Source organism: Corapipo altera, unplaced genomic scaffold (genome assembly GCF_003945725.1).
Source record: "Corapipo altera isolate COAL_440 unplaced genomic scaffold, ASM394572v1 45, whole genome shotgun sequence".
Lineage (NCBI taxonomy): Eukaryota > Metazoa > Chordata > Aves > Passeriformes > Pipridae > Corapipo > Corapipo altera.
In genome coordinates, this window is record NW_020884877.1 from 2,257,653 (window position 1) to 2,271,937 (window position 14,285).

At 41.3% G+C, this 14,285-nt stretch overlaps 1 protein-coding gene across 2 annotated transcripts in view; it reads right to left on the reverse strand.

Annotated features, from left to right (window-relative positions):
* The window catches only part of BARD1 (BRCA1 associated RING domain 1), a 41,797-nt gene that overhangs the window by 25,027 nt on the left and 2,485 nt on the right, over window positions 1-14,285 (reverse strand). For both annotated transcript variants that reach the window (XM_027637508.1, XM_027637507.1), the window contains exons 3-4: window positions 12,793-12,938; window positions 5,040-6,043 (exon numbers count right to left, since the gene is read on the reverse strand). In XM_027637508.1, coding sequence (XP_027493309.1) covers window positions 5,040-6,043; window positions 12,793-12,938 — 1,150 coding nt within the window. The remainder of the gene's footprint in view (window positions 1-5,039; window positions 6,044-12,792; window positions 12,939-14,285) is intronic.

The window sequence follows — 14,285 nt, forward strand, 5'->3', positions numbered from 1 at the left end:
AGCTCGTGTGTAGTGACAACACAATAAAGCCACGGGTTTGCTCTTCCTCCCTGACAGAGTTTACCGGAGCTGGGAAAACCACACGAGGAAAGGCACTGGGGCCATCTGTTGGCAGACCTGGAGCCGGCAGTAGCTTGCAGAGAAGGGTATTTGCACAGCTTTCCTAACACTTCCTCCCAAGGAGAATTTAGTTCCTGCAGCCACAGATGGCATAAACCCAGAAAAACATCTTTACTTGGCTCACAGGAGGTCGTTGGTTGTTTTTTGTTTGTTTTGTTGGGTTTTTTTTTCCTTTTCTCTCAAGTCAATTGTGTCCTGATTTTAACACAGACATATGGTTAAGAACTGCAAGTGTCCTTTCAGTCCTATTTTACAGGGGGGTTTTTCCCATTGTACCCTTTACAATCTCCATTAACCATAGATATTTTCCACTCAGAAGTCTTGTTTAAATTATTAAGTTAATAAAAACATTCTACCAGTTCAAAAGATCCAAAGAATTAGGACAGTACTTGAAGATGAAGCTAAAAACTTGTACTAATTCTACCAAACCCTTCTCTCTTTATTTCCAAATGTAACCAAGCAACTTCAATCTTTAGGTCAAACAAATGAACAGAAAAAAAAAAAAAACCTTTCAAACCCAAAGACATTTGTTTGTTTAAGTTGGGGGGGAGCTAGATTATTTACAACTCATAAATAGTCAAAAGAGGACAAACATGAATTACAGAGTGCTTATAGGAATTGCAAATGCTCCAATCAACTCTTTCCAGCAACCGGCAAATTTATCCTCTCAAATTTCTCCAAATCAATCCCCTACCCAGCAGACCATTTATTAATAACAAACACACAAGCAGCTGTGCTTAACCTTTAAAGAGAATGCATGCAAGAAGTTCAACCTGCCTCAGAAACAGAAGTAACAACCAAGCATTATTGAAAAAGAAATGGTAATTTGTTTCCAAGCTTTCAAATCAGCACTTGGGAAGATGGATTGCTTTGACTCATGTCCAGTTTTCACATTCTTAACTTCTGCATTTGAAAGCACAATGCTATTTCATGTTTGCCTTGGCCTCACTTCTCTGGGAGGGGAGATGTTCTGTGACCCAACACTCAGCCATGGCACACACACATCTGGCACCAAAGGACCTGCTCAGCTGACTAGGTCAGACACCTGAAAACAGGATTTACAAGGTATTCTGATGTTGACCATGACTAAAAAACACAGAATCTTCTTTCACCGTCCTCCTAATGTGTCATTAAGTGGTAACACAGCAACAAAAAGGCAGAGCAGTCTCACAGGCTGGGAAGGGATTATCTCCCAGTTATTAGTGTTAGGTGTAACGATGTAAAGACCACCAAGAGTCCAGAACAGCAGGTCAGCCACGGGTGAAGCCTTTCTGAAGGCCCTCCTGGTCAGCTGTTAGAACTAAAGGGCCCCTGGAACAGCAGGTAACCAAAACTGGTCCCAGTATAGCACCTCTCTCTCGTCAGACTGAGCAGGTGCCCTGCACAGATGCAATTTCTTCTTTCCTCAGAGCAGGGACAACTCTGATTCCTTCCAACCTGAAGCACAACAAGCACAACAAGCCTTCTCCACAAGCTACTTCCCACCCTGGAAACAGTGTGCCTGTTGCTGTTGGTCCTCAGCAACCCTCTTGCACTGCAGTTCACTATCCCTCTTCCCAGAACCCACAGTGGCACCATTCCACTGGGGACTGCCCCATCATGTCCCTTGGCAATGCAGCAGAAACAGGCACAGCCAAGAGCTGAAATGCTGTACCCAGAAACAGTGGGGTTTTTCTCTCCCACACTAACTCAGCAAGCAGGGCTGTGCTGTGTTTTAACTGCCAGGTAAGAGCTGGTCCTGGGAACAATTTGGTATCCTACTGTAAAAAAACTCCCTTGTGGAAGGGCTTTTGATTGGGCAATTTCCCACTAGTTTAGAACATTCTGAGTTGAAAAGGTCACATTTTGTATTTTAACTAATTGGAATTTTTACCTTTAATGACCATGAAGATAAACACGACTGCTGTTTGCTGCAGGAAGAGTCACCTTTATTTTCATTTGTTAGTTTAGCTCAGCACTAAGTTCAGCCACACCAGAACCCTTCTTGAGAACCATTTTGATTTCAGTAAGGTAATAACTAGTAGAAGTAAATGGGGACAATCCCTCAGAATCATTTGAAACAGCACAAGTCTCACTTTTCATGTGTGATAATGTTGTTTATGATCTCTTTTAAATAAGAAAAAAAAGGAGAATTCAATTAGCTTTAATTAAATTCTGGATATTAGACCCTAACAGCTAATGAAAATAATACAGATTTATTTTTATAATTAATGAAGTCCCAGAGAATTAGACTTTATTTCACTTTGGGGGGGAGGGTGGCAGCTACATGTCTGTTGCCCATTATACACATGGAAAAACATGACTGGCTGTGGAAAGAACGAGGAAAAAATTGCCTATAAAACAAAACTGGAAGAGAAATACTCCTTCTAGAAACAGAAAAAAAAAAATGACATTTTGGACAATGGAAATGGAAAATGACATTCTATTTTGGAAAAGAAAAAAACAACCAACCAAACAAAAAAAAACCACAATCCCCCACCCCAAACTAAACCCCACAATGAGAATATACATACAATATAAAGCCTGGTGTTTTCAAGACCAGTGTCTTTGAGGAAACACTTATCAGTTCCATAGCAGGGTTCTACAAGTTGGAAGAGTGATCTAGAAACATACAGGTATAAAAGATACTTGCATGCAAAAAACCCATGTTTTCTTGCAGCAGCATTCATCCATGGCAATCAATCCCTGCTACTTCTTGGTCACTGCTTCACAAAGTAAGATGCTCCCAAACCCCATGGCCAATCCTCCTTTAGAAAGAGCAAGTCCTCCCATCACGTTGGCTCCAGGAACTTCATCTACTCTGACAGGGACTCGTGACTGTGCCTACATTTCCTGGCTACCAGGGGATGCAGCAGCTTCTTCAGAATGCCATAATAATCCCCTGATTATTAAGCCACATAACAAGAACCAAAAACATCACAAAAGAAAGGAGGTCACCTGTATAACCTCCTTTACAGACGAGGAACTGAGACAGCAAAACATCTTTCTCAGAGCTGCCTTGGAAGTTTAGTAACTGGAAACAAAGATATGTGCAAGGAAACTGTGACCATAACCAAAAGATAACTTCCCTGGCCTTATTTTAGTTCCATTTAAAAGACAGCAGTAACTTTGGGATCACCCTGAAGCCCTACCTAGCTAAACAAGCCTTTGCTAATGAGCACCTCAATGAATATGGAACTGATGGATAAAAAACCACAGCAGAACTAATGAGGAACAGAAGGCACTTCCCATTTTAGCTCAATAATTATAAAGATTAGAAGGCAACACTGAAAGGAGTTCACACTGAGGACTGAGAGAAGCCCACCCCACTGCCCACAGTCCAGCTGGAGATGAGCTTTCCAGCCCCCTGGGGCAGCCCTGTCCTTTCTCAGAGGGTTGTGCCAATGCCAACAAGCAGTGCCAGCGACACCACTGAACCTGGATAATCAAAACATGCTTATCCCTCTGTCTACAGCATGAACTGTTTCATTTCTACTCATTTATCTTCAAAATGCCTTGCAATGAAAAAACACCTTACTGGCAATATCCCCAATATGTCAATACTCCAGGGATCACAATAAGCTCCAGAGGGGCTGTTTTCTTAGATGAAATACTTGTGTTCCAAAGAAGTGTCACTCACATTGCTGGAAACCACACCTGTGTGAAAACTTGTCAAGGTACATCAATTTTTTTTAGAGCCAGCCAGTCATGACGGTATTCATTACAAACTCCCAGTAAATCATGCAAGGGCAATTTGTAAACAGTGTTTTAATAAAGAGGAATATACAGGACTTACGAGGAGAGGTAACAAGAGATCTATCCTTCGAAGCTCTTGAGTCCTGTGAGGACAATGTTTCATTCTCTCCTCCCTAACTCCATATTAATGGCATCAAGTACAAGATTTGAACTCAAACTCAGCTGCCACTTCTGTTTAAAAAGGTCTCGTGCAGCAGGAGTGGCTTATTAGAATGCCTTTGAAAGAGGGCACAGCTACTGCTCAAGAACAGCCTGTCTCACCACACAGAAGTGCTGTATAAATGTCAGGATGCTTACAGAGGAATCAATTCTTCCAGCAGAGGCAGTTTATTAACCACACAGTATTTGTGTATTATGATTTAGCACAAAGTACATTTAAATTGCCAGACTACAAACTCCTTGAAACAACCTCTCCAAAGGGAGCTGCCACGAGTGCATCTGATGAGTGGGACAAGTTTTACCCTCCCTGCAGTTCTACAAAGTAATGGGCAAGGACAGCCCTTGCAAAGAGCAAAGCCATGGGGTTCTACCACAGCAGGAACTGGCTAAGGTAATAAGAGCAAAATGAGTGACAGCTGTCATTCCAAGAATAACACTGATCCTACATAAAACTGAACCCTACTGAGAACACCCCAACTCTGTCCCTTCCTTCAGAGCACAGGGCTCAGCATGGGAATCACAGGGTGCAGCACCCCATTCCTCTTGAGCCAACACTTGCACCAGGTGGCAGACCTCAAAGATTGTGGAATTAACCCCAATTAAGGTTTCATAGTTATCTTTATACAGGTAATTCAGGTCTTGTCCTGCTCAAGTTAAACTGATCAAGATCACTCACTGAGGTCTGAAAAACTTACTAAGTTCCTTATGACAAATCAGAGACAGTTTTCTGGCACACAAGGCCAAAACATCTAAATGCTTATCACTTCCTAGAACTCACGTGTATAACTGACACTGTAGCACACTGAGTTTCCAAGTATAACCATCTTTGATCATTCCAGTAGTCATTTCTTTATAAATCAGGTTGGAAACTTCCCAATAAACCCAGAAGATAAAGATCACAAAATGAGATTTCCCCCCCCACCGACACAGGATGTTCTGAAGTAAGTGATTTACAGAATATTTTTAAAACAACATTGTCTTTTCAAACCTCTGTTAGAAGTTAAACTAGAAGATGATGGTCCTACCTTGATGGAAGCAACGTGGAGCAAAGTCTCTCCTTTGTAATTTCTTCTGGAAATTGTGTTGCCACCAGGGGATTTCAGCACAGAAGGACTGAATGGTATTGATACTTGACTGCAAGTCTTAGGAGTAGATGGGGTAGAGGGAGATTTTGAAAGTGAAGGACTATCTGTTGCTTGGACTGCAGAGCTTCTTGTCTTCCTTACAGTGCCAGTGAGTTTTGACACAGAGGAAGAAATCTGAACGGGTGTCTGGTGTTCAGTCGCTGGGGAGATGGGGGAGCCCTGAGGTAACTCCTCCAAGCAATCTGCCTGCCTGCCTGCCTTCCCTGCCTTCCCAGCAATGCCCCTCTCAGACCTCCTCAGTCTTTTAGGATGAGGAGTGACCTGAAGCCCGGGTTGCTCCCTCCCACGTTTTAACGGCGTGGTTTCACTTTCTATTGACAGCGACGTCCCTGGAGCACAATTGTTTTCTTTGCTTTCTTGTGCAGGGCACACAACCTCACTGTTATCTTTCTTCTCTGGGGATTCTACCTGTGGTGGCATTTCCACATTTCCTGTGTTTTTGCTGGAGTCATCTTCCTTCACAGCCTCCTGCTGAGGTCTCTTTTCCGGGCTCTCCGGTTCCGGTGTGCACAGGATCACTGGCTGACTGCAGATGGTCACACACTTTTCCTTGGGAGTCTTCTCCTCAACTCCTTTCTGCCCAGGCTTCTCTAACTTCCACACTTGGTTAATCTCTGCCAGATGCTTCTTCTTCATCTTCTTATTCTGCCTCTGGGTTGGTTTTTTTGTCAGCTCAGGGGGCTTTTCGTGAGGAGGGGAAGGAAAGAAATCATAAACTGAAGATGTGTCCTCACCAGGGTCACTGCTTTTAGTCTCAGGCTGACTCTTGTTCAGGACACATCGAATCTTCCTACTTCTTGGGCTGAACCACATTTTTATCTGTTCCTTCTTGTTGTTTTTGCCCAAGTCTGAGTCAGGTGGTGTGGATGCATCTTCTGCTGAATCTAAGTGCATCAGGGAAGAGGAGAAATAATTACAGAGTTAGAGAGCTCTACAAAACATCATAGAGCAAACAAAGGTCATAAAAACAACTGCAATAACTGTTGAAGTGTTACTAAACACGATCTAAGAGTCCCTTCATTTCTTCTGAGAAGACACTGGTAATGCTTTAAAACCCCTGGCAAGGTCACCTGCCACTCTGGAGTTCAGGGATCCATCCTAGTGCAGCTCAAGTGATCCACTGGGCAAGTGAGCATCCTGGTGGAGAAATTCCTTCAGCACATGCACAGAGGATTTCTGATCAGCTCAGAAAAGGACAGAAGTTGGTTCTCTCCCCGAGTTTTCTTGGAAATAGGTTTAACGAAATAGTATGTGCATACACAAAAGAGCACAGAGACAATTTTCTAAAAAGATAATATAGTTCATCTGAAGATGGAAAAGAAGAATAGCTCTAGGCAAGCAAAAATAATATCCTTAGAAGAGTGTTGAACATTCCTGAGAAATGTTGACTGCTTCCACAGATATAGCAGATGAATCAGAGGAATACAAAGAAAATCCGTAAGTAATTGTGTCCTGTCATATGATCCTTTACCCTTGATAGTAAATAATTTCAAGGAAGCTAAACATTTTGATGACCTCAAACATTTCTCTAAAAATATGCAGTGGAGCAATTTTATAAATCACACCGTACAGCACATTACAAATCAATAACCAAGATGACAGAGGAATATCCTGTACTCCCAGCAAATAACAGTTGAGGACAAGGACTATAAATACTGTTCTCAATGGCTTAAGAATAAATTAGGGAGCACAAAGTGACCTCTAAGTTAGACACTAATTTAATTAGACAACTTTTTTTGGTGCAAAAAAGCTAGAACAAATTTTTTACCAATTCCTTCATGGAAACCCAAGTTATTTTAGGCTACTTGGACAAGCCCTTCAAAGTAAATGCACAAGGCATTCTTCCTGTTGCCTCAAACCTCAGGGACTACGATGCACAAAAGTCGTGGTGATTTACAGCAAATCAAACACAAAACCAACATGAACCTTGCCTAGTGAGGAAAGTTATTTCTATCTTTTTTGAAACAGAACTAAGACCAAGATTATCGTGGGGGATTAAATGTTCTTGAAATAAACTGTACAAAGCCTCAATTATTAAAAGTGACAGACACTCACTGCAACAATCTATCACGTTCACTTGGTGCATTAACTTTCAATGGGTAATTTATTTTCTCCACACCTTCTCTTATTTTTGGTGTTAGTAACTATAGCCCATTTTCCACAGTAAACTGTGATAAACTCACAGACAGCAAACAAACTAGTCCCAATCCCTTAGCCCTGAAAATGTATGTTTGAAATTTCACTTAAAAGAGAACTGCATTGCTAGTAATTGAACACTAAAACAGGCATTTGCAGTTTTCTTTTAAAGTAATATTTCAAAGTTAAATGTTTCCTCAGTCTTGATTTCAATTACCCTACTTACTCCTTGAATTAAAATATGTTACATATTAGATTTAGCCAGAGGAACATGTAAGCCATCAGACCAGAAGTCTTTAGGAATACAGCTTGAGGCTAGCTAATCAATCATTTAGGTATCTAAAGACAATCATCAAGTACAGAACTGCAGCTATTTGGTTTTCCTGTAGGGCTGGAGTCGGTGCAAACAGGAAGAAAGGGACTGAAATTGAGACTGAAGTCTCAGAACTAGCTGTCCCTGAGATCGTATCCAATCTTGTTCTGACAATAACATCTAAAAAAAGGAAGAGCTTGATTGCAAGCAGATGCAAAATATAAAACACAAGTTACTATTTACTTGTTGTGCCTTCACTGTTTACACAACTAGCAGATTTCCTTGTAAAATATTTACCTTGCTAGAATCATCAGTCTTCCCCAAGTAAAGAGACAGAATAAAATCAGCTTGCAGAAGTAATTTGTGCAACAATTTTGCAATGGCCAGAATTCTTTCTGATGTGTATAGCACAGCGAGGCTTTAAAGTCCAAGTGACAAATTCAATCAAAGGCACTGCCCTTCAGAAATAAGATCTAAAGCAGCATAACATGGTGAAGAATTTACTCTGGAAGCTCTGGACATACCACTTCTGGCAGCAAGAAAGCCTGTGAACAATCCACCATGAGGGTTCCCAAACCAATCTGTTCATTACTGGCTGCTCAGCAGGGCCTTATTAGTCAGGTTATTAAAAACCTGCTGAAAATATAACAAGACACCAGATAATTTCCCAGAATTATTTTTCCTCACATGCAACTACTTCAGGTGCAAAAGAGTTTGCATGTTTTAGAACAGGGGGGCACCTGAGAACATGATTAGATGACCACACCTGCTGTCAGAGACCAATCCCAGCACACCCAGGGCACCTGCACAGCCTGCTGGGGGAGAAGCTGCCCTTCTGCCAGGCTGTGTGCTATCTCCCAGCCCTTCTTCCATCCTCTGGAATACTCTGCAGCTGATGGCAACTTTACCTGAACAGCAGCATCTGCAAAAAACAGTAATTCTTAAGACTCTGCTACCCTTTCCTCCAATTCCAAAGAGGACAACAAGAGGGAGCAGAAGTAATTTGGTCAAATGGCCAATCTACCCTCCCTGAAAATTGAATCTGTTGATGGACCCAGAGCTGGGAGAGGGAGGGAGGGAGAAGAGGCACAGTGCTAAGATGATGAAAGGAAGTTCTTATGGTTTAATATGTAAATGTTAATTTATATAAAGAGGGCATTATCTAGCAGTTAAGTGCATTCAGTTAAACTACCTTTAGAGAAAATTGCTCACAGAAAAATCGATCCCAATGAATTCTTTGCTGTCTCCAAGCTGGAAGTCAGAGCTTGCATCTCAACAGTAATGAAAAAAAAATTACTATATATGTTTTAGATTTAATTATCTTTTTAATACATAAGTGTCCTCCCAACATTTTTTAGAGATGCGTTGAGACAAGGTAAATCAGTAGAGCATGCCTTACTAATCCCAGATTTTAAGCACCTGCAATACTGTAAAGAGCATGTACAATAACAGTATTAGAATCAGCCTTTAATAAATGCAGTAAATTTACTCTCCATTACCTATTAAACATAACATTCATACACACAATACATTAACTGAATTCTTTCTAAATTAGACTTATTTGCACATAATAAGCACACGTTTCTTAATGCTGACATTTAATAGAGTTGAATTTCTTGAATGTTAAAAGAGTTGAGAGTAGAAAAAGATACGAGGAGATAGGCAGTGCCTTGCAAGTAGAGCTCCATCTCCAAGTTCTGCTGCACTGCAATAACAGGCTAGAGCAGGGGAGAAAAAAGGAGCAATTAGAAAATGTGGTTTAGCTATCATTAATCTGCATCAAAGGAATATAATGATGCACATTGTGTGCCTTTCAAATTATTCTCTATTACGGGTTTCAGAAGAGAAGTTGAGAAATCTCTTTGACAAACTAGTCCCTTATTAAAAATCAAAGGGAAGAGCTTTGGTACCATCTGTGCAACATTAGTGCCTTCACTGAAGAATGATTATTTTGCAAGCTAAGTATTCAACACAGGGTGGGGAAAGGGAGAAATTCCAACTATTCAAAACCTCATCTTTAGCTATTATGAAAAATGTCACAGCACACACGAAATGCAATGTAATCTGTTACAACAGAAGCTCAACATCTTTCCCTCCACATCAGCAAACGTGAAACTAAGTCATGATACTATAAAGGCTGATAAAAAGTTGATCTCTCCCACTGTCCACCATCATCAGCATGAGCTTAGGAAGCTTTGACCATCACCTGCAAGGTCCAGTTCTGTCTGAGAAGAGGGGAGGAAGGCTTAGTTTGTGTTAGAGTGAAGCACATTATGTTACACAGAATAAGGTAAAATCATCTATAAACGATTCTTCTGAAAATCAACAATAATCTCTTCATTTTATAGAGCATCACACAAAAAAAATCTGCTGAAGTATTTAGGAATTCACTTTCAAAATCATCACTGTAAATCAGCTTCCTTCCTCTCTAGTGTATTATGTACACTATGCCCAGGATTCAACAAGTCCCTGTTGATTCCCCCCCACGAAGCCCATCATCCCCCCAGAGCCAGTTCTCACAAAGCCCTGGGTGCTGCAAGATCAGAGCCAAAGATTTTGAGGTGCAGACACCCACCTGTGAAGCCTGCCAGCCACCCAGCTTCCCACTGCCCCTGTAAAGGCACAACATAGGGTACTGAGAAGGTCACACAGCTCTCCTCACCTTGCCATAGACTAAGAATATAACATCTCTAACAAGTGAATTATTTTTGAGACCAGCATTTGCTACCCATAGTTTGAATTTTCTACCCCTAATCTGCATTTTCTATCCAGTTTCAGGTTTGTCATTTGTCAGTCTTCCTTCAGTTGTCCCAGCAGTGTCATTTGTTGTGTTTCCCTTTAATTTAGAAGGGAAATATTAGCTGCTTTGTGCAGCCTTTCCTGAATTACTCGCTGCTGCTTCTTACAATGCACATGCTGCTTGGCAAAAGCTATTCTTATCCCAACAGAATACAAAGTGAGATCCCTCTCATATCTACTGTGGAACCTCAGGGTACAGGGATTTTTGTACTTGAAACATTCAATATGTGAGCTTAACCCTATCCTTTTCAGGCACAGCAGTTCTGGGGTTTTTTTAAATAAAAACACATAACTTGCTGCATTCACTAGTTCTGTCATACACTAAAAAAAGGGTAGCAGGATGCACTTGCATTAGAAATTTCAGTGTCAACAAGGATCTCAAAGAGAAGCCTTTATATGAGCCACAACAACAAAACAAGGCATATAAAGCCAAATACGCAAAAGAGACATAAAACAAATATATGGAAATATTCTTTGTTTCAACTGCTTCTCTTCCTTTCCTCTACTGAAAGATTGATTTTTCGGTCTATTTCCTTTACTGGAACATAAAAGTACAATTTCTGACCTTCTAACAAAAAAAAAAAAAAAAAAAAAAGAGAAGAAAACGTTGTTGACAAAAGTACAGAGCTGTAAGAGCATGAAAGCAAGTCCCTAACAGGAGAGGTCCTGATTCTCCAAACTCAAACATGTTTCACTTTGGATACATTAAGTTCAAGGCATATATCTATGGCAGGTGATGGATTTGCCCAAGATGAGGGACAACACATCCCAAAGGATTTGCTCTCAAAATCTATAAAGCTGCAACATCCTGTGATTTTCAGCAGTATGGGGTTTTTTACAGCACAGAATTGGTTGTTCTCAGAGGTGTGCTCATTTACTGATGTATCCAAGCCATTCCTGACAGTGAACTATCACCAACTCAGGAGGTTTTTCTCTTAACCTTGGTATGAAACATCCAAAAAGCCACTGTACTAATCCTTAGCACACTGCAAAGATTACAAGTGGTGGAAAGTCCTCTCCCACATCAGTTCCTAACTTTAGCTCCACATATAACGTTCTTGTAAACTTCAATTTCATGTCTGAAGTCAGAACAAGGGATGATAAAAAGAACCCCATTTCTTTCTGCTGTTTAGCCACACCATGCAGACTCTATTTTTTAAGAACTATGGGACTAAATGTATTGTTCAATTCCTAGTACAGTTAAACATCATACCACTTCTAAGAGTTAATCCATCTGCAAGAGTCCTCCACAAAGCATCTAAACAGTATCAATACTACCAATAATACCATGTTGTATTTTAAATGCTTTATTTACAGCATCACAAATAGCTCCGTTTTTCAAAGCCTTCATTACTTAAAATATTTCCCTGAAATCCCGTTTAAGCCATCACCTATGTTTTCTATGCTCCAGAATATTTAATCACCATAGGATTTTATATTTATACAAAATGTATTCCATTATAGTTGGACATAGGCTTCCAGCCTCCTCACTTAAATGCACTCTGATGTCAATAAAGAGCTACTCCATAAATGAATGAAGGTGCTGATGGGATTAGACATAAAAAAAGAATCTTTAATTTAGACAAACATATTAGGAAGCAACAATGAAGGAAGAAATACCTTTTCTATATCTGACAGCTAAATAAATGTTTTCTAAAACTTGATATTACATAAATGCTCCTTCTGCGCTTGCAAAAGAGACATACATTCAGCTACACTTATTTCACTGCATTTTTAACTCCTTTCACAAAACAGCCTAAAATTTGATAAAGATGAATTCCCAGAGTACGTTCTCTGCAATCTTCCAGCACAGTCAGCAGTGATAAAACTCCACTGCAGCAGATTGTTTGGGACCAGAAAAATAAATGAGTTAAGACTTGCTTCCTTCCCCTTTTAGGCAAGGAACGTGCATAATTTTTTGCCATGTGCAAAAACCCTAAACTGAAAATTACCAGGACAGCACACACACCTCAGTGCACAGAAACACAAGGGGCGAGAGAATAAATGCACTGATTCTTTAACAGGGCCCCCTCATACAGCGCAGAACATTACACACTGGGGCTCACCTAGGAGCACAGGATATGACAGCTGGGGCCCCTGGTTTGTGCCACGTGACTTGGCAACCTCTCCCACTTCCATGTAATTTTGGACGACAGGTTCTAATGAATTATGGACTAACCCGCTCATGCGGATTTCTCCGTAAAACGCATTCAAAGAACCAGCAACCCATACAGACAGTTCTCTTCAAATCAAATTCTCCAAACATGATTTGGAAGAGCCCTTCGGAATGTTAAGCAGGGCTGCACTGCTCCGTTCCCCACAAAGCCTGGGAGATGAGAGGGAGCGGCCAGGACCCCTGCAGCCATGCCGGGTGGTGACCCTTACCGGGGCTGTCCGTGCCCAGGAGCTCCCGCAGTTTGCTGCACAGCTGGATCATGGAGTCCAGCTGCCGGTTGATCCGGGCATCCCGCAGCCAGGCTGGCACGTGGCACACGGGGCACTCCCTGCCCACACAGTCGCCCACGCAGGATCTGAAAGGCAAATGAAAAGCACTCAGCGAGAAGCTCTCATTTTAGCCCTGACAGACCACTGTTGTAAACCCCACCAGGGAGTCACAAACGCAGGACAGCACATATTTATCTTGGCAAGTGACAAGCTGAACATAATTAAGCAAGCCAAGTCCAGAGCCTTGTCAGGACACTGTCATGAAAAATGTGGTGTCTTGTGACTTCCCCAATCAGAAGCTGACCCAAATTTTCAAGAAATGCTAAATCTCCACTGCTGTCTGCCTCCAGGTAACAATTAGGCTTGAACAGTTAAAACCACACATCCTTTCACACCTGCTATTCTGCAGTCTTCCATTTTTAAAGAAGTGCCAGAAAGCCAATCCACAGTAAACTATCATTTCTGCTTTTTCCCCACTTAAAATTTTCTTGATATTGTGAAGATTCACCTGTCTGAACACTTCTCTGTATGAAGTCCCATGAGGATCTGCAGGTGTTCAGAGCATTCTATCACTGCTCTCTCCTTCAGAGCACTTATGTCAGATGATCAAGGTGGGGTGGGTGGGGAAACATTTACTTGGCAATGGTCATTTAACACCTGTACCTCCTCAGCAGTACTACTCTCCCCATATCAGCCTAAAATCTTCTATTCTTTTGATCAGGCCAGTGAGAAGCCTAATCAGATGCTTTCCCATCTGAACTGCAACATTCAAGGGCCATTGCTACTTCTCATCTACAATCTATCCTATTAAATACAGCTTATGGTTTCAAATACCCAAGACTGAATTAATTTTCAAAGTCTCCCTTACTCACCCCTACGTAGCACACACAATTCTAGCCAAAGGCATACAAGTAAATGTGAGCAGATCATGTTAAACACTCAGAGGAACAGATAGCAAGCAATATCAAGGCAGTAATATCAAGAAAAAGAAGATCAGAACTATACATCTTGACTCTAAACATTCATACACCCCAAAGCTAGTAGCATATCAGTTAACCAAAATATACCAAAATTATAGCTACTGCCACTTCCTTTAAGGAGAAAGGTATTTTCAGATCTGTTCCCTGCACCAGCATCTCTCCCTCAAACACCACCCATGAATCATGCGTTCAGCTAATCCCAAGGGAGGAAATTTGGTATGGAAAAATTGCTGCCAGGTGTGTTTTGTGCTCTGAGTAGGAGAAGGACCTCGTGGCTGAGACACTGCTGTGATCGGGAGATCAGTTCCTGGCTCTGACACATTCCAGATGACACTGACAACACCTGGAGCAAAGGGAAGGACCAACCAGCTCTCATTCTCTAGGGAAGTCAGCCTCGGTTTCCCATGCCTGTAAAAGGTACAGCAAAGGAAATGCAGAATGACTTTTATACTA